General features: G+C 52.8%; 1 protein-coding gene across 5 annotated transcripts in view; it reads right to left on the bottom strand.

Annotated features, from left to right (window-relative positions):
- Window positions 1–25721, bottom strand: part of FBXO3 (F-box protein 3) — a 128389-nt gene that overhangs the window by 7200 nt on the left and 95468 nt on the right. For 2 of the 5 annotated variants that reach the window (XM_076069484.1, XM_032960162.2), the window contains one exon: window positions 12612–12727. The exons of the other annotated variants lie outside the window; for them this stretch is intronic. In XM_076069484.1, coding sequence (XP_075925599.1) covers window positions 12612–12727 — 116 coding nt within the window. The remainder of the gene's footprint in view (window positions 1–12611; window positions 12728–25721) is intronic. 5 annotated transcript variants of the gene reach the window in all.

Here is a 25721-nt window from a genome sequence, read left to right as displayed (position 1 = left end):
AGCGATCAATCTGCCTGCGGCATTCACGCCGATATTATCTCGCTATGCGTTCCATAGCTATGCTGCCACTCCGCTATTATCCCTGACCATCGTCCATTCCCCCTTCTCGCCATGGGATGTGTCCTGCCCAAGCCTCGCTCTTTGTAAAGGTATTGCAAGTCATGCGATTTTTTACTTTCCTCCGCGCCATGTTGCTTGACGACTCTCCAATGTGCTTTCCGGTCGCGCCACGCACGCGCCCTTCGTCTAGCTCCACGGGTTGGGAAGCTCGACTCGTCAGCTGCCAGCGCGTGTACGCAAGTACGTACGTCAAAACTTATTTCGCACCGCACGTAGCCGACCGTATTAACCGGAGGCACGTGGCAGCCAAACGTCGGATCATCGCGCCGAACGGCACTTCGGAACGAACCGAAACCACGGCGGGAGAGCAGCGGCGGAAACACCCGACGCGGCAGTGGCGTCGCTGAAGATGATCCGCGCATCGAGGTGACGCACGGATCATCAGGCGCTGACGCCACTCGCGTGACTTTTGCAGCCCAACGGCGCGCTGCGTCGTCACCGCTCATTGTGCATTCGTCCGCCTCGACCACAGACGGTCGCCCCCTGTGCTGCCCTCCGCATAAATAAACGCAGCGGGCCGGTTAATCACCGTTTGATGACGGAGTATACCAGGAGCGATTTAAAAATACCAAGAAAAAAATGATGCCCACGGAGAGCGAGTTCATTGCTTCGACTTTTACTCGCTTGGATCTTATTGGCCCTGGACTCCCATCCGAGTTAATTTGTTTTTTTCCTTTCTCCCCAATCAGTCGCACAGATTTGCAGGTAGAATATGATGATAAAATGAAGCGAGAAAGAAAAGCCGAAAGAAAAGCCTGGTTTCAAGATGTAGGCGAGCTGCAACCGATCGCCGTGAAAGACGACGAATGGCATGAACAAAGCGCGACAAAGTGAAACCGAGAGCTCAAAGGGGCAAGGACGGGCGGAAAAAACCCACACTGCTTCCTGACGGCGTCACGTCGGCACCGCGTGCCAACGCCCGCACGCCCGCGTGAACAAAAGCGTCGCTTCGGGGGCTTCGCTCTGAAATGAACACACAAAAGTATATTTTTCTTATTTTACTTCACGGCACATCGCCCTGAATCCCTGGCTCCCCCCACGTGGCTCGTAAAAGTGGGGGAGAGGCAGCGGCGGTGCATCAGGTTGCAATGACGACGATGCTCACAATAGTAATAAAAAAAGGAATATATTGGGTCATCAAAAAAAGCACTTTAAAATTTCATGCGTTGGAGGGCATTGTTTTCCACAGCGTTTCATGTCCCCCCCTTGTTGATCTTCCACCGGGGTGGTGTGCAGAGCGGACCCCGTGCCCTACCACCAAACAAAGGCCCCCATGAAAGAAAGAGCATGGGGAGACACGCGGAGAGAAGCATCTGCTCAACATCAAATGAAACGAGTGTCTGTGTGAAACTAATAATTTTCATTACATGGCCTCGGGATCGCAAGTCTTTGCACAAAGCGAGAGAGACAAAGAAAGACAGACAGAGGCGTGCACGCGAGAGAGAGTGGGGGAGAGCGAGAGAGAGGGCGCGAGAGCGAGAGAGAAAGAGCAGGAGAGCGAAAGAGAGAGAGCGAGAGAGAGGGCGGGAGAGCGACAGAGAGAGGGGGAGAGGGACAAGAGAGAGCGGGAGAGGAAGAGAGAGATGGGGAGAGCGAGAGAGGGTGAGAGAGAATGAGGCAGCGCTCACAACTTCTCAATGTCAGTGCATATGTTTGTTATTTTATTTCGAATATTAAAATTATTTCTTACAAATAAAAACAAATAAAGCAACAATGCCAGGCCGCACCAGCTGTGAAGTGACATCTCGTTTCAATGTGCCCCTCGCGGTGCACAACCGGCACCTTCACGATGTTGTTGCTGCTGCTGCTGCTGCTGCTACTGCGTGCCGGGGATTTTGTCATTTCGTTTCGTCACCCCGGCCCACTCCACGTCTCTTTCCTCCTTTCCTCGGCCCCTTTAAACTACGCGGGGTCGAGAGCGTGCACGCTGCATGCCGACGTAAGGACTCAGTGTGTTCCACGTTAACCCACTCAACGGGCAAATCGCCACGTGCAACAGGGGGCGGGAATGCTTTTGGCGACGGTCCTTTATAACTTCAGCTCGTGACGGGACGTGCAACTGCAGCTCGTGCGGGCAAAGACGTGAGCCCGTGAAACCCCCCCAGGGAAGAAGCGTGCCGATGCGATGGCACGCTGATATTATTATTGTATATTTATATTTATCCCGTCCGTATTGAACACAATTTGCAACGTGACATGCTCCAGAGCCATCCCCCCACCCCCTCCCCGGGGATGAAATTACGCAATGTATTTTAACCCCGCGCGACCCGCTCTTCGATTGTCTGGAACCATCAGCAGGCAAAGCACCGGCTAAAAAAAACGAAGCCGAAAGCTCAGCCGCTAGCGAAATGGTTAAAAAAATTCCACAGCTTATTCCCATCATCATCATCTCCACCACCACCTCGTAAAAAAATATACCCTGGTGGCGGCTTCTTTCCGTCATCTCCTTGAAGAAACAATAGAGAATAGTAACGTAAAAAGATCTCCGAGCGATCGGTTGCGATTGTTACGGCTTCGCGGAAGGAAGACGGTGACGACGGAGGAGGGGGGGGGGGTGGTATATATATAAATAAATACATCTTGCGCCGGGGGTCATGACTGGATCATTATGTGTGCGCGTGCCTGTGTGGGTGGATGAGTGGATTAATTTGCGGGCGTGCGCCTGGGAGGTGGCGGGGCGCAGTTATTCCGTGAGAGCGCTCCTCTCGCTGACCCCCGTGCCGATCGCTCACTATTTAAGCCGAAGGAAATTACGCTATTTTATTCCCTTAATTGCTCCGTGTATTAAAACTCTTTTGGACAATTACATAAATCAAATTAGGAGCTGCGTTTAAAACAGAATCATTCTCCCAAGGACAGCGATCGGCAGTCCCCCTGATTTTTTTTTTTATATTTACGGACGCCGGTCGCGGAGAGGTTTTAGCGAGAAACAATTACGATCGAGTTAGCGCTCCGTAAATTAACATCGCCGTGCGAAAATAATGCCGTGTGGGTATCATATTTTAACTCTGTATTTTTAAATCGCTCCTGGTTTACTCCGTAATCAAACGGTGATTAACCGGCTCGCTGCGTTTATTTACGCGGCTGGGAATGCCGGACGACAAAAATAATGCGACGCCGGTTATTATTACAAGAGGTTAAGACGCACCCACACCAATTAACGTGGAGGCCGCCATTGGCTGTAATGAATCGCGCTGACCTTTCCCGTTACCGTAAATGTCTGTCTCTGTGGGAAGAAGATGTAAAACAAAACACCACACGGCTCGGTTTTATAATTTTATCACAACTGGAATAACGCATTCAAGGTAGCGGGGGGGGGGGGGCAAAAAAATACATGGGTATTTTATTACGATGTAAAATAATATTTCTGGCCTTTTAAAAAATAAGAGCGTAAAAAGTCCAAATATTATTCAACCATAACCGGGCACAAGGAACTAAAAATGCGACTTAAAATTTACAGCCGGCGTGAGCGAGCCGATCGGTTTAACATCACCGCGGCACGAGCCGGCGGGAAACACGGTGCTCCGGACTGTGGGAGCGGCAGCATCGAGAGGCCACGCCGGCGTCTGTGATGGTGGACAGGCGGGCGAGAACGCACGGCGCAGCATGCTTCGACGACCCCGCACACAACTCGGCAAATGAGGCAAGGCGGGCCCCGGTCGGTACCACCCGGGTCTGCCGCGGGGAATTTTACCACAGCGTTCACCCACCGCGGGCAGTGTCCGCCACCGTGGGGGGCACCGTCCGCCCACCGTGGGGGGCACCGTCCGCCCACTGTGGGGGGGCAGCATCCGCCCACCGTGGGTAAAAAAAGCTTGGCGTATATACGGTCCCGCTTCATATACGCATGCTTCCTATGTTTTTCCACATTCCGTCGATGTTTCATTATCCCATTATGTATTTTTGTCCAAAATTATATTCTCTGTCAAACATTCTTGTAAAATATAATGTACGATAGCAAGGTCACCGTGGTAGCTATTAATTTAAACAACTTTTTAGAGGATGGAATAATACGAATACTCTTATTTAATGACCTTATTTTCCTCGTAAAAAGCTATCAAGGTGACCTTGCTATCATACTTATTTGCTATCTGGAGATAAAATGCTCCAAAAAAATAATCATTAGCATCTGCCACCCTGTGTGGTACTGATAAGCCATTTTTGGGCCTACGGCACAAGGGCTTAGGACTGCCAAACTTCCTCTTCTGTTCAGGTCGAGGCTCCAGATCTCCTCTGCCTATCACCGAATCGAATCGTGACGATTCTGAAACGTGTAAAAATGTTTCGTATTTTTGGAGTTTGCACGTTCCCCCTTCCACCATGCGATGTCCGTGGGCTCTGATCTTTGGGTCTGTTTGAAACTCTATGGGTCTCTCTGTAATTCTATAAGTCTGTCTGTAACTCTATGGGTCTCTATGTAACTCTGGATCTCTGAAAAACTCTATGCGTCTTCAAACTTCTGCCACTGGACAACGGTCTTGGGCTGTGGTCGTGCTTTCAACAGAGCTGCTTAGCTCAGCTGGGGCCTCCTTAGCAGCTGGAATAATAAAGTCTGATTCCCGAGTCTGGATGAGAAAGCTTTGCCCCATGTCATTAAAAATGAACACTGCCCCGGAGGCTGAAAAATACGCGATATGTTTTGAGCAATGGATGTTCGTCGAGTAGAAACGAAAGAGCAAGCTTTATTGTATCGTTGATGTAGGTTTGTTAGCCAGGTATGCATTTGTTCGCTTTTATTAGCAATCTAAATGTCAACTATTTAAAATTCAAATGTCAGTCCCGATGCCACCACACTTTTCTGTTTTTCTTCCCGGCAGCAGCGCCACCGTCGAAAATGTTCGCCCGCTAATTACCGTAAACTTTTCCTCTTGTCAGGGCAACGAGTGTCCGTTAATGACGGGGAGGGTAAAATATTCTCAGGCCGTGCATCGCGTCTGACCGTCGGGAGGTCTCGTCGCGAGCGTCGATCCGCGCTCGCTCTGCGACGCACACGCTGCGCGAGCGGGCACGGACGCCGGACCTGGCGCGCAAAATCATCCACGCTCACCGGCGCTCGCTCGCTCGCTCGCTCGCTCACTCGCTCTCCCTCTCCCTCTCCCGCGCGACGACCTCGCGGTGTCGTGATCGCGCCGGGTGGTCGTCGCCATCGCTCTCGGCTATCGCTAAAGCGGAGCTCGCGAGCGCGGCGGTAATTATTCACGGCGCCGTTCGTTGTGATAGCGGACGGTGATCTGGATTGAGCGGCTCTCTCGTACGAGGTCACGGTGGGAGTGGGGGGCGGGGGAGGGGGGTGAGGGTTGGTGGGGGGGAGCCTGACGGCACATCGCGCACCGGGTATCGCTCAACGGTTTATTTCCACCGCTTGCGAAACAAATCCCAACAGCGGCAACGACGTGACTACAGTGAGAAATTTTAAAAGGTGAGCACCAACGGTGGCTCGCTTGTGAGCAACCGGCTATGAGTATGCCCCGCTCCACCTCCCTCCCCCCACCTCCAGACTCCCCACCCCCCCCCCCCACACTTATATTTGTCATCATCGTCGTGATTAACGCGTTCCCCCGTCCCCTAGCTGCACACGCCGTATGAGGGGAGAGAAGATTATAAACGTTGATAGGCGGGCGGGGATGGCAATGAGAAAAAAATAGAAAGAAAATCGCGAGCAAATGCGCTCGCGAGAGGTGCGGGAATGCGGAGCGAGGCTGCACAAGGAGGGGTACGAATGTCCTCAGCTGAAATTACATTCCTTCCAACGACAATTCTCCCCGCAGTGTTTCGATTCAACACGAGACGACAGGTAGGAGTTTTGCGTTCCTTATCACCCGCAATTACGCCAACGGATTAGCGGCAGCGCGGCCGCAGCGCTCGGCATTTCAATGGGGTCTCCGGCGGAGCCCCGATGTTCGGTGTCCGTTCCGACGCGGAGCGTTTCGAGAGCGCCGCGGCCCAGCGGGGCGGAGCTGTCAGCGCTGTTCTTTGGCAGCTCGGCGGGGGGCCCCTTCACCCCCACCACCCAACGCCCCCCAGCCTGCCGGCCCTCCTTCAACCGGAGTACCCGACGATTGCTCGGGCCAGTGTCCAGCAGCTACGGCCCTTCTGTCCTCGCCGCGCTGCGCCACGTCGTGCCAGCCTCCCCGCGCCGCGTTTGAAGGAGCTGGCACGGCGCGCTCCGTCCCCACGGCGCAGGAACAACACACGTGCCCCCCCCCTCGCCCGCCTTGCGCCTGTCCGTGCCGCACACACCACCCCGGCACAAACCACACAGCGAGCGAGGCGGCACGCGCTAACACGGCACGCGCCACACGAGACAGAAGACACCAAAAGGAAAGATCGCTTCCCCCCTGCCCCACCCAACCCCCCCCTCCCCCCTGACCAATAGCCTCCAACAGGCTGTTGGGGAGAGGCACCATCATGGCCGGCACGGTACACGAGGGGGTGGCGTAGCCAGCACCGACGCCTGCCGCTTTTGTTTTCCCAAGGGGTTTGAGTCCGAGTCGACCCAGGGGGGCGGCCAAGGACCGATTCAGATAATCGTCACTGGTGTTGGCTGTGAGCGGGAATCGATCACTAACCACCGTTGGTGTGTGCGCTTACCCACGAACCACACATGCACGCACACCTCGTCCGCCACCTCGTCGTCATCCTGACTGTCGTGAACAAACACGCACGGACGCACGCGGACCTGCGTCCCCCCCCCCCCGCACAGCAGCACTTAGCAGGCAAGCTGAGCAAACGGCTTTTTGCAGGGTCTGTTGACGCGGCCGTGACGAACGTAAACAGCAGCGGACGGGGCGGGCGATATCGTTGCTTTTCTAAAAAATTTTTTTTTAAACAAGGGCGCCACGTTTTGTTACGTGCATATCCAACCCCTCTACCTCCGCCACCAGTGAATACGTAAATATATAAATAATGCAGGGGGAGGGAGGGAGAGAAGAATGGTGGCAGGTGAGTTTATATTTAGATGAATTGCCGGGGCGACGGTAGGAGCCATTTTATTACCACCGTAGGCACTGCCTAATTTTCATTCGCACACATGAAATTCATTAATGCGGCCGCGCGGTCCGGGAACCACATAATTTGTCCCTGGTGACAGGCTCCGGTATAAAAAAAGAAAGGGAACGAAAATACGGCAGAGGGAGGTGGGCTGGGGGGGAATCAGGAGCTCGAGGGAGGGAGGGGAGGGCTCGTTTCGTTCGACTGTCACGCACGTCAGAGCTGCCGCCCGGCTTCTTCCGAGTCCACCCTCTTAATGAGGAACAAATTAAACTGCGGCCGCCTAGCGGAATTGCCTCTCCACCCGTCGGCACGCACACAGAGAGCCCTCTCTTCTAGCGCCGTGGGTCCACGAGAAGCACCACCAAGGCCGCCACCACCACCACCACAACCATCACCGCCACTTCCACTGCCATCACTGCCACCACTACTACCACCACCGCAATCACCACCACCGCTACCACCACCGCGACCACCACCACCATCATCATCACTACCATCAGTCTCACCATGAGCATCACCACCACCTGCTTGTTGTCTGGGCAGGGGGCTGCAGTGGTGGAGGGCGGTGCTCGGGATTGATGCGATGGTTCCATTACGTAATTAGACACCGCCCTGCGTTCTTGCAGTCAATTCATTCTCCCCCCCGATGCCCCCCATAACCCTGCCACCACCTGGTAGTCGAATTCATAAATGTCCATTAGCTTCTCATTTACCGGCCGAATGTCTGCAGTGGCCCTGACATTATTACATTGAACATTCGTGTCTCCAACCTTTCTGCATGTGTAGGTGTACAGCTACAGTGAGGGAAAAAAGTATTTGATCCCTGCTGATTTTGAACGTTTGCCCACTGACAAAGAAATGATCAGTCTATAATTTTAATGGTAGGTTCATTTGAACAGTGAGAGACAGAATAACAACAAAATCCAGAAAAACGCATGTCAAAAATGTTATAAATTGATTTGCATTTTAATGAGGGAAATAAGTATTTGACCCCTCTGCAAAACATGACTTAGTACTTGGTGGCAAAACCCTTGTTGGCAATCACAGAGGTCAGACGTTTCTTGTAGTTGGCCACCAGGTTTGCACACATCTCAGGAGGGATTTTGTCCCACTCCTATTTGCAGATCTTCTCCAAGATTTCGAGGCTGACGTTTGGCAACTCGAACCTTCAGCTCCCTCCACAGATTTTCTATGGGATTAAGGTCTGGAGACTGGCTAGGCCACTCCAGGACCTTAATGTGCTTCTTCTTGAACCACTCCTTTGTTGCCTTGGCCGTGTGTTTTGGGTCATTGCCATGCTGGAATACCCATCCACGACCCAGTTTCAATGCCCTGGCTGAGGGAAGGAGGTTCTCACCCAAGAATTGACGGTACATGGCCCCGTCCATTGTCCCTTTGATGCGGTGAAGTTTTCCTGTCCCTTTATCAGAAAAAACACCCCCAAAGCATAATGTTTCCACCTCCATGTTTGACAGTGGGGATGGTGTTCTTGGGTCATAGGCAGCATTCCTCCTCCTCCAAACACGGCGAGTTGAGTTGATGCCAAAGAGCTCCATTTTGGTCTCATCTGACCACAACAATTTCACCCGGTTGTCCTCTAAATAATTCAGATGTTCATTGGCAAACTTCAGACGGGCATGTACATGTGCTTTCTTGAGCAGGGGGACCTTGCGGGCGCTGCAGGATTTCAGTCCTTCACGGCGTAGTGTGTTACCAATTGTTTTCTTGGTGACTATGGTCCCAACTGCCTTGAGATCATTGACAAGATTCTCCCGTGTAGTTCTGGGCTGATTCCTCACCGTTCTCATGATCACTGCAACTCCACGAGGTGAGATCTTGCATGGAGCCCCATGCCGAGGGAGATTGACAGTTATTTTGTGTTTCTTCCATTTGCGAATAATCGCACCAACTGTTGTCACCTTCTCACCAAGCTGCTTGGCAATGGTCTTGTAGCCCATTCCAGCCTTGTGTAGGTCTACAATCTTGTCCCTGACATCCTTGGAGAGCTCTTTGGTCTTGGCCATGGTGGAGAGTTTGGAATCTGATTGATTGATTGCTTCTGTGGACAGGTGTCTTTTATACAGGTAACAAGCTGCGATTAGGAGCACTCCCTTTAAGAGTGTGCTCCTAATCTCAGCTCGTTACCTGTATAAAAGACACCTGGGAGCCAAAAATCTTTCTGATTGAGAGGGGGTCAAATACTTACTTCCCTCATTAAAATGCAAATCAATTTATAACATTTTTGACATGCGTTTTTCTGGATTTTGTTGTTGTTATTCTGTTTCTCACTGTTCAAATAAAGCTACCATTAAAATTATAGACTGATCATTTCTTTGTCAGTGGGCAAACGTACAAAATCAGCAGGGGATCAAATACTTTTTTCCCTCACTGTATATACACACACGTATGTGGGAATGTGTGTGGGAATATCTGTGTGGGAGTGTGTGTGTGTGGCGCAGTGGTTCGTGCTCTGCGCTACAAATCCGCCAACCCGAGGCCGATTCGCGTTCATCGCCATACACCAGTGACGGTTATCTGAACAATTCCTGGAAATTTTCTAGGTCGATTCAGCCTCAAATGAGCGTCCAGTGCGGTTCGCAAAACATCAGAACTGGAGAGACAAAGGCGGTCGGGTGTGGTAAACTCTCGTGTGCGGTGGCGGCCTTCATAGGCGCTCGCTGACAGCACTTGCCCCAACAGTCTGTTGAGGCTATACGGGGGATCTTTGTCAATGTGTGCGCGTAAGAGGGAGGCAGTGGGGAAGTGGTTGACGCAACCAACCGCCCGGTTTTCGAAACCGATCCGGGGCCTCCCCTAGGTCGACTCAGCCTTGAACGAGCACCTGGTGCGGTGTGCAGTGAACAACAACCGCCGGGGAAAAAAGCGGTGGGGGCAGAGTGGCTCTGGCCTCGACACTCCGTTGGATGCTGGGTTGCGGTCAATAGGTGCTCGCTAACCGCACTCACCAACAACGACGACCGTCGATACGAACTAAAGCGATCTAAATTCTCCTAAATAAATAAATATTTACACGAAATAAAGCGATCTTCGCGCGCCGCTGCTCTTTCCTTATTGCATCTGCGCATTTTTTTTTATGTCTCCGTAAGTGTTTGAGTTACATATATATAGGGATTATTAACACTAATGTTTAAATGAAATTCCAATCCAAGTGTTGAGTTGTTGGCAGTCAATAGCTGCATTTTTTTTCTCTCTTCCCAAAGCAATCTGATTTTAAAACGATCTCTCTCCGCTCTCGCTCTCTCCGCTCTCGCAGCCGTGCAAGGGATAGAGGGGGGAAAAAACAATCGGCTCCTTGCTCCGGCTCACAATTTTCTGCCAATTTCCAAATGAAAACCCATTAGTTCCTTACCCACTCGCTCATTAAGTCCCGGTTAGAAACGCACTGCAGCTCTTCATTACGTCCGATTTCTACAGAGATATATTTATCGCGCACGCGTGTGTGCGAGCATGCGTCGCACGTAGGGGATTTAGAACGAGGGTTGATACCATACCACGGTGAACAGCTGATTGCCAGAGTGAACGGCCACACACATACACACGCACTCACACACACGTTCACACACTCTTACACTCACACATCCGTAGCGGAGCGCGCTAACCACTACACAACGGCTCCCCACAAATCACACGCACACACCACTCACGCACACACGCACTCACACACACACACACATTCACGTCAGCATCACCACCGTCACACCGCTCCGACGGCCGAAGGCCGAGTGCAGCGCAAACCCGAGAAGTGGAAAACAGGCGGCGCGAAAACGCCGGCAACGTTATCGAGCGCGCAAGTCAAACTGAGGGCATTGGGGGAAGCGAGGGTGACGGAGGGTCAAGCTCAGCACCGGCGCCCACCTGCACGAGTTGACAGATGAAGGACTCCGGCTATCGGGCGCTCGCGGTAGGGAAGGCACCTAAACCCTCACTCCACCCCGCGCGGCAAAGTTACTTTCAAACGGCGGCGATTCTTTCACTGAAATTTCCCCCGTGTCTCAAACCTCCCCCCCCGCCAACCCCCCCACTACAAGGCCGACGCGGCTCGTCAAAACATCCTCGATCTCTTGGCGGAGTGCCACCTATTCACACCCTATTCACACCCTATTCATGGACGGTATCCGGGTGGAGGAGAGGGGGGGGGGACCCTAACGCTCAACAACAAGGCAGGCAGTCACGCAGGCAGCCGGAGGCAGTTTCTCCCGTCTGCCGCCCTGCTGCGTTTTACGATTCGGTGCAAACGTCGAAGCCTCGGAAAGCTAAAATGACCGCAGCCTGACTACGACTGAAACGTCACATCGTGCAACGTGTGCATGCGGTGATGTCACTAAACGTCCAGGCAGGAATTATCTGCCAGGTTCGATGGGGTAAGGCAAATGTCTGTACGTTAATACATTAAAGTAAATTTGACTCCGCGGAAATGAAAAGGTTACGTATCGGTGAGCGAGCGATGGTTCGTCTCATCACAGTCGTTGATTGAGTAGGAACACTCTAGACTGGATTCCATTTCCCTGAGTCGCATCAGCAGGCCGAATCCTGTTAAGCAGATGCTGCTGGTATAGGCAGGCATGGCCCGTTTCCTGAATATTCCACAAATTATAAATTCCTCGGCATGGTTGGTTACGTACGGTGCGAAAGAAGTTCAACATGCATCCATACAAAGATGTTTCCTTTCGCTCGAAACCAGTTGTGGAAATGCCACATTGCTATGGCATGGGGCAGGCAATTATTTCCATCGGACAACCGCTGTTGACCTCCTCTCAAAGCGGTATTTATTTTATCAATCCTGTAGAGATAATGGGCTCAGTCGAGTCCAGACCGGGATATTAACTCGCAAGCTTGCGAGGGCGATCCGCACACCCTAACCACCCAGCAAGATACAAACAGGCGTCCACAGAAACACGAGCAACATCATTGGTGACACGAGCAGCAATTATTCATCGCGTTGTGGTCTAAACACTAAGTGGAGAGGCTGACACACAGACACCTGGTACATGTGGGTGGTGCACGGTGCATGTTGATTCAAGCGCACTGACAGAAGCCTTGGCCTGTAAAATAGGGGTGCGAATTCACGGGCAGAGGGTCCCACACGGCCTGTGACTTCACTTCACACGTCACTGCGACTTCACTTCACACGGCCAGTGCCTTCACTTCACACGGCCAGTGCCTTCACTTCACACGGCCTTGTGCCTTCACTTCACACGGCCTTGTGCCTTCACTTCACACGGTCAGTGCCTTCACGTCACACGGCACTGCGACTTCACTTCACACGGCACTGCGACTTCACTTCACACGGCCAGTGCCTTCACTTCACACGGCCTTGTGCCTTCACGTCACACGGCACTGCGACTTCACGTCACACGGCCTGCGACTTCACTTCACGCTTGCCCGTAGCTTCCCCACGCTGTGTTTTAGACTTCAACCTACAGGCGTTTCTCAACCATCCCCCACACACACGGGGCAACCTACAGGCATCCACTTACCGACAACACCGGGGCCTTCCACCTCCTCCTTGCTGCCGTTGGCATCCGTGATGATCCAGAAGCGGCGGATGAGCTTGCACGCGTTCTCTGGCAGGGCGTCCTTGGCCATCTCAATCCTGCGGAGAGACGCGGTGCGCAAATGACCCATGTAAATTAAATCGGCGGTGGCGATAATTTGCGCTTTGCTTCGGTTAACAGTCTGGATTTCTCGAGAGAGACGCCCTTTGCGCTGGTTGCATACGCGCCCAGCCATCGGCACGCCCAGCCATCGGCAACTTGCGTCTTCGTCACAAACGTCTTAGGGTGTACCCCTGGCGGCAGCTGCCCCCGTGTAGCACAACGTGGCTTCGTCAGCTTGCCTGCATGTTGGCGCGAGTTTGCGAGTAGCTGGGCGATGACCGCTGCAGTGTGCAGTTCAAATTGAGTCCTATGTGGGTTTTTTTTTAATTTAAAGTTGACATCCATGCCAATCAAGATCTTCACTGGGGGGGGGGGGGGGGGGGGAGTGTGGGGCCCTCCGTGTGGATAGGATGTCCCTTGAACGTACCTCGGAAGCAGTTTGGCGACAGCCGCTTCTGCGGTCTGTTCTCTGCGGCGAGGCCATTCACCGATAGTCGTTGAAGAGTTCTAAATGGACTAGGCGTCCGCGGGTCATTACGCCAAGAAAGCAAATGGAATAAAACCGGCGGGGAGGGGGGCAGGGATGACTTCAAATGTTTAAAGGACGTGCAGTTGGACTGGTGAACAAGCAGAAGTGAAGGAATCAAACGTGTCCATACGCGCCGCCTTGCAGCGTGCAACCGTCGAGTCGGCGAGTTCATTTGGCAACGATTACTCATTCCGTCCCTGACTGTTCTTCTCTTCTAAGTGTGAGCCGGTGCCCAATATTGCATCCAATTACTTGATGTATTGTTCTGTTACACGGCTGTGTTAATGATGAAAATAATTAGTTTTGTTTGAATTCAGGGGTTGTAATGGTTGGCGTAACAAGGCGTCGCATTGCCTTTATGAAAATGTACTTAATTATTTTCGAGTGAATTTAAGGCACAGAGCCACCGTGGCAGGTTCTGTTTCGACCGTCTTTGACGATCTGTGGACGGTGGCGAGGTGCGGAGTGACGCGTCTATTCACCAGGCTCAAGTCGACCGATGTACTTCACGGCACACGCGTTGAAGAGCGCTCATGAAAATAGATTATATCACGAGTATAAATATTGCCTGCAATGGGTTAAATGTCACCCCTGCTGCTCCCGTATGTTTATAATGGAAGATTCAGCAATGCTATATCACGAAAAATCATCCGTACTTTAAAATTGTCGTCATTTAGATCCGACCACGAGTATGCGAGTTGCGCGATCGCCGTTGCGTCGAGAGACTACGGGACCGCTCTGATCTCTCGCAGAGGAGTGCCCACCATTCGCGTTGGCCAATGGCCCACGTAAAGCGAACATCACAAAAGTAGTTATGAGATCACCTCTTCAAGTGACAGAATATTAATTAAGGTCGTGTTTTTTTTCTTCTTATTGTGCAGTCATTGGCGAGCAAGCAAGAGACCGGCAACTCGTTACACACGTACACTCTTGCATTTAATTGTGAATCGTGAAAACGAATCAAATCACGAGTCGGCCAGAATTGTCACGGGCTTATACAAATCCCAAACAACTCGACACATTCGTCAATAACACCGCGGGCTTAAAATAATATATAACAGGCGATATTTCTGTGCAATGGTCCTTCCGCATGGCCGATAATATATTTTTCCTTTTAAGCTCACAATGTTATTGACGAATGTATTGAGGGTTATTTCTCATTCACCCTGCGTCGTTGCACCACTGCCAATACAGTGGCAGCGCCGAATAATTTGTGTTATATAAATACAAAATATATTTGGAATATATATTTTTTACGGGTTCGGTTTAGAAAGGTGGAAGTAGCAGCACCAGAAAAAAAAAACCTTCTCTACTCTTAGAACGATGGTAATTTCATCACACGCGCGGGGGGGGGGAAATCCCTCTGACTTGCCATGCCAGTGGCAAGTCAGCAACAGGCACAAGCGCAAATTAACTTTCTGTGCCGCTAATAAGATAGCGCACAATGAGATCCGCTCACTGACAAAATAAAGGCAGCCATTAACCCCGCCGCTTATAATACCCCAACACAGGGGCAACATTTAATTAAGGAAGGAGGCAGGTTGTGTGTAATTATTTCTTGACAAAAATCTGTCTCGTTGCGAACAGCTAAGGAATAATGTGGGGTTTTGTAGCTTGAAGGATTAGGGAATGATCAAACGGGAGCCATCGCCTAATCTTGTTTTACAGGGCATACACGTGTGTGTGTGCACGCATGCGTGTACACATGTGTGCACGCGCGTGCGTGTACACGTGTGTGCACGCGTGTACACGTGTGTACACGTGTGTGCGCGCGTGTACACGTGTGTGCGTGTGTGTACACGTGGGGAGCGGTAGTGTAGTGGTTTGCGTGCCACGCTACGAAGCCTGCGATCCAAGTTCGATGACAGCTCACGGCCAACACCAATGAACATTATCTGAACTGGTCATGGGGCCTCCCCTAGGTCGACTCCGCCTCAACTGAGTGTCCTGGTGCGGTGTGGAAACATCGCCACGGAGGATAGCAAAGGCGGCCGGGCGTGGTGCTGGCCACCCACCCACCACCTAGTGTGCCGTGCCGGCCTTCATAGGTGCAGGACTTGCGCCAAAAGTCTGTTAAATGTTGTATGGGTGTGTGTTTATAGGTAAAGGCGCAGCCCTGCAATTGCTCACTCATGGAAGGAGCCTCTACTAAAGGGAGCTCTAGCGATTACCTCGAGAGGATATTTGGCCCGACTCTTCCACGATGGGGCAGACGCCTTGGGCCTTGGAAGAGGTGGGAGTTACCCACGCTTTACCCCACCGCACAATTTAAGAGCCTTGCACCGCTGTTTAAACGGCCCCGCCGGGCTATCGAACAAATACCCAGCGACCCCTCGACCCGCAAGCGCAGCGCGCTCACTCCATACGGCACGGCGGTATCCTTGCACGTGCGAGTGCGCGTTGGGGCTATACGGGGGATCTTTGTCGATTTGTTTGGTGTGCGCATACACACATACATACATGACATAAATCATATATGTGCTGTCTATAGAAACACAAGTAATGAGTCGTAATAATAAGAGGAAGAACCGCAGCAACAACTTGTTGAAAATAAAAAAAAACAGGAATGGTGCAAATGAACGAGCTGACGGGCCACGCTCGTTAGGTGAGCATGGACTGGCTGATGATACCCGGGAGGGGGCGGGGAGTGGGGCGAGGGCAGGGCGGGGTGGCTGGCAGATCCTTGTTGCGCATTACTCCACCACCACCGTCACCCACCACCCCGTCGCGTGAGAGCGGATCATCAGCCGGCTAACCCCCAAAACTATCTGCCAAGCCTGGGGGATCTTCAGCACCAACTTTGGTGAGTTTGGCTCCCTGGGTAGATGTGCGCGCGTGCGTGTGTTTTGTTTAATGCCAGGAGCCAGTTTGAGATTTCTTTTGTTGTAAAAAAGAGTGACAGTGGAACAAAAACAAATTCGACCAAGGTCAAGAAGTTTTTTTCCCTTCTTCTAATTCTATTAAAGGGAGTGCTCCTAATCTCTGCTTGTTACCTGTATAAAAGACACCTGTCCACAGAAGCAATCAATCAATCAGATTCCAAACTCTCCACCATGGCCAAGACCAAAGAGCTCTCCTAGGATGTCAGGGACAAGATTGTAGACGTACACAAGGCTGGAATGGGCTACAAGACCTTTGCCAAGCAGCTTGGTGAGAAGGTGACAACAGTTGGTGCGATTATTCGCAAATGGAAGAAACACAAAATAACTGTCAATCTCCCTTGGCCTGGGGCTCCATGCAAGATCTCACCTCGTGAAGTTGCAATGATCATGAGAACGGTGAGGAATCAGCCCAGAACTACACGGGAGGATCTTGTCAATGATCTCAAGGCAGCTGGGACCATAGTCACCAAGAAAACAATTGGTAACACACTACGCCGTGAAGGACTGAAATCCTGCAGCACCCGCAAGGTCCCCCCTGCTCAAGAAAGCACATATACATGCCCGTCTAAAGTTTTGCCAATGAACATCTGAATGATTCAGAGGACAACTGGGTGAAAGTGTTGTGGTCAGATGAGACCAAAATGGAGCTCTTTGGCATCAACTCAACTCGCCGTGTTTGGAGGAGGAATGCTGCCTATGACCCCAAGAACACCATCCCCACCGTCTAACATGGAGGTGGAAACATTATGCTTTGGGGGTGTTTTTCTGCTAAGGGGACAGGACAACTTCGCCGCATCAAAGGGACGATGTTCGGGGCCATGCACCGTCAAATCTTGGGTGAGAACCTCCTTCCCTCAGCCAGGGCATTGAAAATAGGTCGTGGATGGGTATTCCAGCATAACAATGACCCAAAACACACGGCCAAGGCAACAAAGGAGTGGCTCAAGAAGAAGCACATTAAGGTCCTGGAGTGGCCTAGCCAGTCTCCAGACCTTAATCTCATAGAAAATCTGTGGAGGGAGCTGACGGTTCGAGTTGCCAAACGTCAGCCTCGAAACCTTGGAGAGAATCTGCAAAGAGGAGTGGGACAAAATCCCTCCTGAGATGTGGACAGGTGTCTTTTATACAGGTAACAAGCTGAGATTAGGAGCACTCCCTTTAAGAGTGTGCTCCTAATCTCAGCTCGTTACCAGTATACAAGACACCTGGGAGCCAGAAATCTTTCTGATTGAGAGGGGGTCAAATACTTATTTCCCTCATTAAAATGCAAATCAATTTATAGCCTTTTTGACATGCGTTTTTGTGGATTTTGTCGTTGTTATTCTGTCTCTCACTGTTCAAATAAACCTACCATTAAAATTATAGACTGATAATTTCTTTGTCAGTGGGCAAACGTACAAAATCAGCAGGGGATCAAATACTTTTTTCCCTCACTGTACTCTTTCTGGTGGGGGGAGCCAAGGAGTGATAGCGTGGTGTGATGTGGAATTGGAAAAATTGGGAAGAAGTCTTGGGCGCATCGCAGGGGGTTGGGCTAAGTGGGGTTGGTGCGGGTGGGTGGGGGGGCAAACAGGCAGGAAGGTTTAAGATAGAATCCTGGCTCCTGACAGCGGTGACACGGCGACGCGACGAGGGGTGGGGGTCGGAAGGGAACAGGAGGGCGGGGGGCCCCGGTGGAGCGGGCAGAGGGAGGACGGTGCAGGCAGTTTGTGCTTCAGATTAAAGAGGAAGGGTATTAACCCCCACGGAGCCTTTCACGTCGACGGGGCAATTCGCGCGTCGCGGCGCTTTCGTTGGCGACAGCGGCCGCCCCCCACCTCCCCCCGGCGTGTCACGCTCTCCCTCGCCCTCTCCCCTTCTCTCTCCGCCCAACTTTCACGACGAGCGACGCGGGGGGGGGGGGGGCCGCGTGCCAACCCGCGCGCGGGAAGCGCCGCGGCCGTCCCCCGTAGGGGCTCGGCGGTTTTAAATCCGGCGCTCGCCCCGCGCCGGAGGGTTAACCCTTCCGACGACGGCGCCGTTCGCGCCTCGTGGCCGACGTCGTCGCGCGTCCCCTGGCCGTCCGGGCTGGCGGCGTCGCTGGGGGCGGGCGCCGGAGCGCCGCGGTGACGGGAGGCCGCCGGGGGCCCCTTCCCCGCGGCGGCGGCACGGCGAACCCCGCGCCCGGCAAAGTTCGGCGAGCGCGGGGGGGGGGGGGGGGGGGGGGGGAGCGCGACGACCACCGCGGAGGGCGGCAGGGCGAGTCGGCGGGGGGTGGGGCGATGGGTTAAAAAATCTCTTGGGAGCCATCAGGCAGACAGGACACTGATGGGAATTACAGGAGACGTCAGCCTTGCGTTTCTAACGAGCTTTTGAAAAGGTCTCGGGGCAAAGAAAGGGGGAGTGGAGGTGGAGGGGAGAAAGGAGGGGGGAGAGAAGCAAAAAAAAAAGCCCAGCACGACGTAGGAAGCGTTAAGCTCCCATGCTGTCATCCCCGCTCGCATGATCTGAACCGTGTGATACTCAAAGGTTATTAACGGTTTAGCTTTTTTAATTCGGATGAATCCCTTCTTTTCCCCGTGAAAACGACTCTCGAGTCGAGGCAGAAATACCCCCCCCCCCCCGCCCTGTGAGTACTGCGTACCGTGCCGGAACATCACATGCCGCTAAGCGTAAGGGAGGGGGTGAGGGAGGGGGGGTGAGGCTGCTTCCACGAGGCTCTGGGACGAGGTGCGCCATCGCCCGCGCGGTCCAAACGGCGCGACGGCGGACGCCAGCGGAGCGACCTTTTTGATAATGTCGCTCTGCTCGCTCGTGCCTCAAGTGTGGCCCTTTAACAAAACGCGGATCGGCGGCAGCGGCGGCGGCGGATGAACCACTCGATACGACAACGGATTAAAAAAAAAAAAACTCGCGACAAGAATGGGTGGCACTGACATTCAGAGGCATTAAAATCAACGTGGACGCCCGACCGGAGTGCCCCGATCTCTCTCCCCGATAGCCCACGCGGGAGGGAGGGACATTCAAACCGGAGTGACGTTAAGAGGTTTGCGCCACGAGAGGTGCGAGCCGGCGCCGGGGTGCAACGGTAAAGTCGGCGTCGGCAAAGCCCGGACCCCTGCACGACGCTCGGGCGACTTACGGAACCGTCGCCGCCGGACCACCGCGAGCCGTCTTAGCCGACGAAGAACTGAATCGCGCGGTGGCGTGCGGGCGCGCGGGGCGCCCTGCGCGGAGCCGTACCTCGCCGCGCTCGCGGGGTGCCGGTGAAGGCGGGCAGCGACAGACGCCCTTCTCTTGGGGGCGCGTTTTCCCTCCTTCGGCTGCCGCACTGCCGTCAGCCTCGACCGCACAGCCTCGACCGCAGGCCACCGACCCTCCTAGCCGTGACGCGTCCGGCCCGAGGCCCCGCAACATACCGTTCTTAACGCACGTTCTCTCCGAGCCTCCCCAAACCTCGTCTGCCTCTCGGCACCACGCAGCAAAGAGAATCGCTCGGGATGGGGGCCACGCTGCACGGGTTACCCAGAGGTCGCCAGTTTGATTCCGTCTCCCGGCGGCGGCAGTTGAACCGAGCGGCGTGATTGGCTTCAACGAGAGTTGGTGGGACACCTGGACAGGGTGGGAGAGAGCCAACCAAAATATCCTCCTGAGGAGGAGCGGCTCATCAGAGCTGCTCCCTTCAGTGGAGGCCCTGCTGCCAGCCGTGGCATCAACCAGTACACTGCAGGGCCGCTGTGTCCTTGCACAGCAGGGAAACCACGCGCTCGTATGAGCGCGCGCACAAGCGAAGTCGGAGATGCGAACCGCCCAGCCATCTGCGAACGACGCAGGCCGACGTGTCGAGGAGTTAACGACAGGTGCACGACAGCTCCTGGCGGGCAGAGGCGCGGGGCAGATGGGCGGCGCGGCCACCGACGGGGGCGTGGATCAGCCACGGCGCGGACGGCTTCTTGTACTCACGAGAGATTTGGCCCGGGTGACAGGGTCTCAACTGAGTATTTTGCACCTCTCTCCCCATCGCCTCTCCGCTGGCCTCCGTTGACAACCCAAAGGGAGGATGCGATTTGAGTCGCAGGCGGCTCTTGTCGCGTAGACTCGCAAGTGAAGCTGGTCCCCAGACGGCCTCAATCATAGAATGTTCAGTCCACGCCACTTCCTTGTTTTCCTCGGTTACGTTGTGTGGAGCATCCACAGTTCCCTACCTGTAGTGAAACTATTAAACAGTTTTGTATGTTATTAGGTAAGGTCCACGGAGCTATTTAGCTCCTTTTCAGATTATAGCTCAACGAGGTGGCTTATCGCTTAGAAATGTATATGGGCCAAATACTTTGAACGCACGTCGATTCTAAATGTGCAGGGAAAAACCGGAGGGTCTGGAGAAAAATCCACGCGACCACGGGGAGAGAAACATAGGATAAAGCTCGCGACCTCCTGCATACAAGGCAGGGGAGTTAACACCTCGCCACCACGGCATACCTTGACAAAGAAAAAAAGTTCAATGCAAGCCCGGCTGAACGAAGATCCGGAAACTCGCCGATTCCCTCAATGGCGTTCAGTCGCCTCCTTGTTACACTTCCAAGTCCGTTACGATGGTCACTGTCCCCGCGAGCTTCACTCTGCTCCCTCCACCCACGCTGAGCCTACCAGAGTGACAGCATGTCGTCGTCGCACGCAGGAGGAGGAGGAGCAGAAAACACGAAAAGTAAGAGACGGAAAAGCGGATCCGTTCTTTAACCAGACGGGCTGGTACACCGATGTGGCAGGCAGGAGTGGAAACGTCTAAACGCTGCTTAACCCAACGATGGGTTTTTTTTGGCGGCTGCGAGCGATCAAACGAATTGCAAATGGGAGATCAGAAGGGATGAGGACGAGAAGGCGCGCGGCTGTAAAAAAAAAAATTGCGACGTGAGAGCGAAGATGGAAAGTGAGAGGAAGCGAGAGAGCCCATGGCGCGATTGACAAAAGGGAGTGGAGAAAGAAACAATAATGAGAAATCGCTAAAACGTAAAGGATAAGGAAGAGATAAAAGGTGAAATATATATCTGCTCGATGGAGGGGACTCGATATCCTCGGAAATTACACGGTATGGGGGAGTGAGGTCAATTTCGTTCAAGTGGCGCTTAACCCGGCAGCGGCCAAGACCCTCGCAGCGAGGTTTGCTGGAAGTGCGGCTTCCGCTCCGGCACCGCGACGACACCAAGACACCCCGCACACACGCACGCATCCTTTCAAATATTCCTCACTTAATTATTAATTGAGCCGCTCTCTGTACCGCAAGCCGAGGGTGTGTGCGACACGTCCGATAAACTGCCTGCCTGCCTGCCTGCCTGCCTGCCTGCCTGCCTGCCTGCCTGCCTGCCTGCCTGCCTGCCTGCCTGCCTGCCTGCCTGCCTGCCTGCCTGCCTGCCTGCCTGCCTGCCTGCCTGCCTGCCTGCCTGCCTGCCTGCCTGCCTGCCTGCCTGCCTGCCTGCCACGCCGAAAGCGTTAATGCCCTGCAGTTATAAAAGTGACCCTCGGTGGAACCCAGCAATTCCTCTTCATGCCAGGAAACATCTCACACACCATCTTTTTGTTTTATATTTAATTATTTTCTAGTGGATCGGGGAGGCGGGGGGGAAGCTGGAGGGGAGGTGGGGGGGCAGGGGCAGAGGGGGGTGGCTGCCACTTCGAGGTTGCTCTGATGGTTTTTTTTTACTTTTTAGGCCAGTGGGGTGGTGGACAGCTGCGGTCCAATACTTTTGAGGTTAAGCGTTGGTGCATCACGGACAGATTTGCAGGACACCTGATGTGTTCCGAGTTGGCCACCAGCGGTCATTTCCTTCCTCACGCCCGTGATCCAAAACCTGCTAGGCCTTGAGTGGGCCCAGCAGCATTCTTCCCCACAAGTGTGATGCGTGGGTTCTCTCCGGGCACCCTGGGATCCAATGAGCAAATCACCCAGGCAGCGCCCGAATCTCGCCAGGTCTCTCAAGTCAAGCAGCGCAGAGCCCGGGACAGTGGTGTGATGGGCGACCAGCATGCACCCCAAGATGTTATCGGCTACTGCTACGCTGTGCCTACCCGAAGGGAGGACAGCATTGTACTTCAATGTATTTCAATGCTCCCGCATCCACACTCCATGTACGGTCACGCGATTGTACCCCACCACGACTCCCGCATCGTGGAGGGGAGGGGGGGGGGCGACGCTCAGCAGTGGATTGACGGAAGGGCCATCCACGTCCTCCGCTTTCCTCCGAGACACAAAGCGCGAGCAGCCCATGAGAAGGAAGTGGCCAAACTTTGAAACGTCGCAGGGCGCTCCCTGAAAGCGTCTCGAGACCCGGGAGAGGCTTCTCCTTCACGAATGAATTGCACTATTGCATCGGTAGAATACTTTTTTGGAGGGGCCAAACAGGCGGACGAGCCACCGGCAGATCACCTGGTAGCCACAAGGAGGTGCGGGGCATGTCAACCGCGCCGCGGACGAGTGCCAGAATTTCCGCCAAAACGTCTCCCGCGGAGCCGAACAGCCGCCACGGCGCCATGCTGCCACGTCGCCTTGTATTTGAATGATGCGTGGCGGTGCGCACCAAAGCAGTGGGGGTAGAGAGTGGTTTATTTTTTTGGCATTTGTTGGCATTCCCCCGCACCCCCCGCACCCCCCTCAACGATTTTACCCTACTCTTTGTTTTTTTTCGGTAAAGTCACGCAGAAATAAGAAATAATAATGAAATAAAATTACATAATAGCATACGACGTTTTATTTCTACGTGATTTTACCGAAAAAAAAACAAAGAGTAATTCCTGCAGTCACGAAAGCACCAAATCAAGTTGATTTTACCCTAATCGTGCGATTGGCGTCACTCCACGAAAATAACTAAAAGCCCGTTTCAGAACGCACCCCACCCCCCCGCAGAGAAACACAACCCACCGTGATATTAGAAAATGGCCCGCGGAAGGGGACGTCACGGAGCTACCTCTGAGATCCCTTCGAGTGAACCCCCGCTCGTCGCGTGAAAGGCGAACAAAGGTTTGGAGCTGGAATTTAGTTAGCCAAAGTGTAGAACCAGATTCATCGTGATGGGTTCATTGATTTATTTAAAGTGCAGCATATTGGCCACAGGGGCTCAGATCATCGTCACAATGCTCTTAACCCTTTCCCGTTCCAATGAAGTACAACGTGCACGTCCATCAGTTTTTTTTCCGATTCTGTTCCGATGATGGAATCGATTCCGAACAAATTCATAAGTAAAACGCCATGCGGGCCGGCATGTGGCACAGCTTGACGTGAGCTACTACAGAGTTTGGCGGTCGTGTCGCGACAGTTCTCTGCGGTGAATACGGTACAGCGTCTTTATAAACAGCTGCGCTACGCCTCTCTAAATAACATTAGCGCTGAACCGCTTGTGCGTTCCGAGATCCGGCGGTGAACAGGACGCCGACCCTACAACTTGCAGAATATCTCGGAACGGGACAGGGTGAAGAGCCCAGTTGATTGAAAGGCTGCCTGTGTGGATTTTTTCCCCGCTACACAGATAAGTTTGGTTTCTTGCTTGGAGCTTTCGTGGAAGATTTCTGTAAAAAGACAAAAAAATCTAAACCGAGGCTGGTAGCCCAGCGCGAACAGGCAGCGTGGGGATATGCGCGAAAATTCATCTTTCGGTAATTATGAGGCTTGCTAAGTGGTTGCGTGGTAATTTATCACTAATCAGCACAACCGACGTGAGTGCGCGTGATGATGAATTAGGAATTATTACAGAACCAGCACTGCCATCACGCCGCATTTGCGAGCCCAGATCAGTCAGGAGTGCGTGATGAAATATCCCCTTTCCCGTATATATCAAACCAATAATCCTTTTAGGTATTTTACAAGCATTTTTTTTTAAAACGTATGAAATATTTCACATTTTATTTGAGCTCCTTCAACATTCCCTCCGTTAGAATTGGAAACGCATTAAATGCCGTGCAATGAGTGTGTGGTGGTTCTCGCCTTAAATCCGTGAATCAAGTATCAGGTCGATGAAACCGTCTGAACAACCTTGGCGTTCCTAAACTGTTTGCTTTCTTTTGACGTGGAGGAGAAATAGTTCTTGACCAAAAATAAATTTAGCAAAAATGCGTTAAGATGGTTCCTAAAACGAATGAAACAAATATGTGGTACATTACAAGCTGGAATTTATTGACGCATCCATTCATTGATAACAGGGAACTTTTATGATCAAGATACACGGCATCAAATCCCACAGGCCCGGATCTATTCGTCGCGATTTTGGCAAATTATGTGCGAACGTCGTTTTTGGAAGGATGGAAAAAAGCCCCCCACGAAAATAAGAAATGCAATTGTACTTCATGCTGTTATGCCATTTTAAATGTAATATGTGAATTCATCTCACTCTTGTCATGCGTAATGCTATTTTGGATTGCTCACTAGATTTACATTGTACATACTTACGCCTGTTTATTGGTCATAAATCGAAAATGTTCCCCTGATTTTTGTTCCATGCAGCCCCTGTAAACCCTCCCTTCTCCCACGTAACCTGACCACCACTACTGTGGCATCAGCCTCTCTGGACGGGTGGGCACTGAAAAAAGAGGCTTCCGAGCTGAATGGGCCTCAACAGAAATAAACCGATTGATATGACAATCTTGGCTCATGTTACGTTCAGGCAAATGGGACAAAAAAGCTATTATTTAATCAAATCACCAATCTGACCGGTGACAGTTAATCGAATCACAGGGAGGGGACACGGCGGGGGGGGGGGGCGGTGGTGGTGGATGTGAATCGTTAACACACCTACCGAATGAGCTACTTGCATTCGCAGATTTAATCACAGATAATCAAGGAGATTAATTTATGATGGGAGGGACGCGTGGCGTTCAGGGGTGGAGGAGGAGGGACGGTGACCGAGACGGGCAGTCGAGTGGCATCCAGAGGTCGGCGACCACGGGGAACAAAAGACCCGGAGCCAGATAGTGGCGGTGATTGAGAGCCCAGAGACCCCATCGCTGGTGATCACGCATCGAACTCACGGCGGTCGCACAGCACGAACCGACACGCACGCAACAGAGGGGGGGGCAATCGACGGCGAGGTTAAGCCACATCGACATGGTTGGTCACAACGACCTCTCGACTTCGGGATCATCATCAGCCCTGCGGCGATCGCTCTCGGCGCTCGCTGGCGGCGTCTCATCGAGCGAGGCCGAAGCGCCGCCCGGCGCTGCGCACGCGGAGAGAGACCAGGGACGGACTCGGAGAGGAGAGGCGAAAAATAAATATCACAGGGGTTGGCAGGTTGAGCAAAATAAGGCAAAGTCAAACAATATAAAATATAACGGAGAGGATGAAGATGGAGCCATCTGGGGAAATTATAGCTTTATAAATCAAAAAGGAGAAAGGTTAGCCTGGTTTATTTTTATTTTTGGGGGGAGGTGGTGGTTGGTGCGGCGGGGGAGATGACAGGAAGAAAAAACAAACTTGCCGTGCGTACAAAATCTAAACGATAGCTTCCTGCCAGCTCACAGCGTTTTGGTACGGTAATTGTAAAAACTGGAATCGGCACCTTCCTTCCCAGGGACCGCCCGCCCCTACGCGTCCATTTAATGCGGCGAAGCAGGCGC

The sequence above is a fragment of the Petromyzon marinus genome, chromosome 24 (genome assembly GCF_048934315.1).
Source record: "Petromyzon marinus isolate PM22_M1 ecotype Great Lakes invasive population chromosome 24, UKy_Petmar_22M1.pri1.0, whole genome shotgun sequence".
Lineage (NCBI taxonomy): Eukaryota > Metazoa > Chordata > Hyperoartia > Petromyzontiformes > Petromyzontidae > Petromyzon > Petromyzon marinus.
This window is presented reverse-complemented; position numbering and strand designations above follow the sequence as displayed.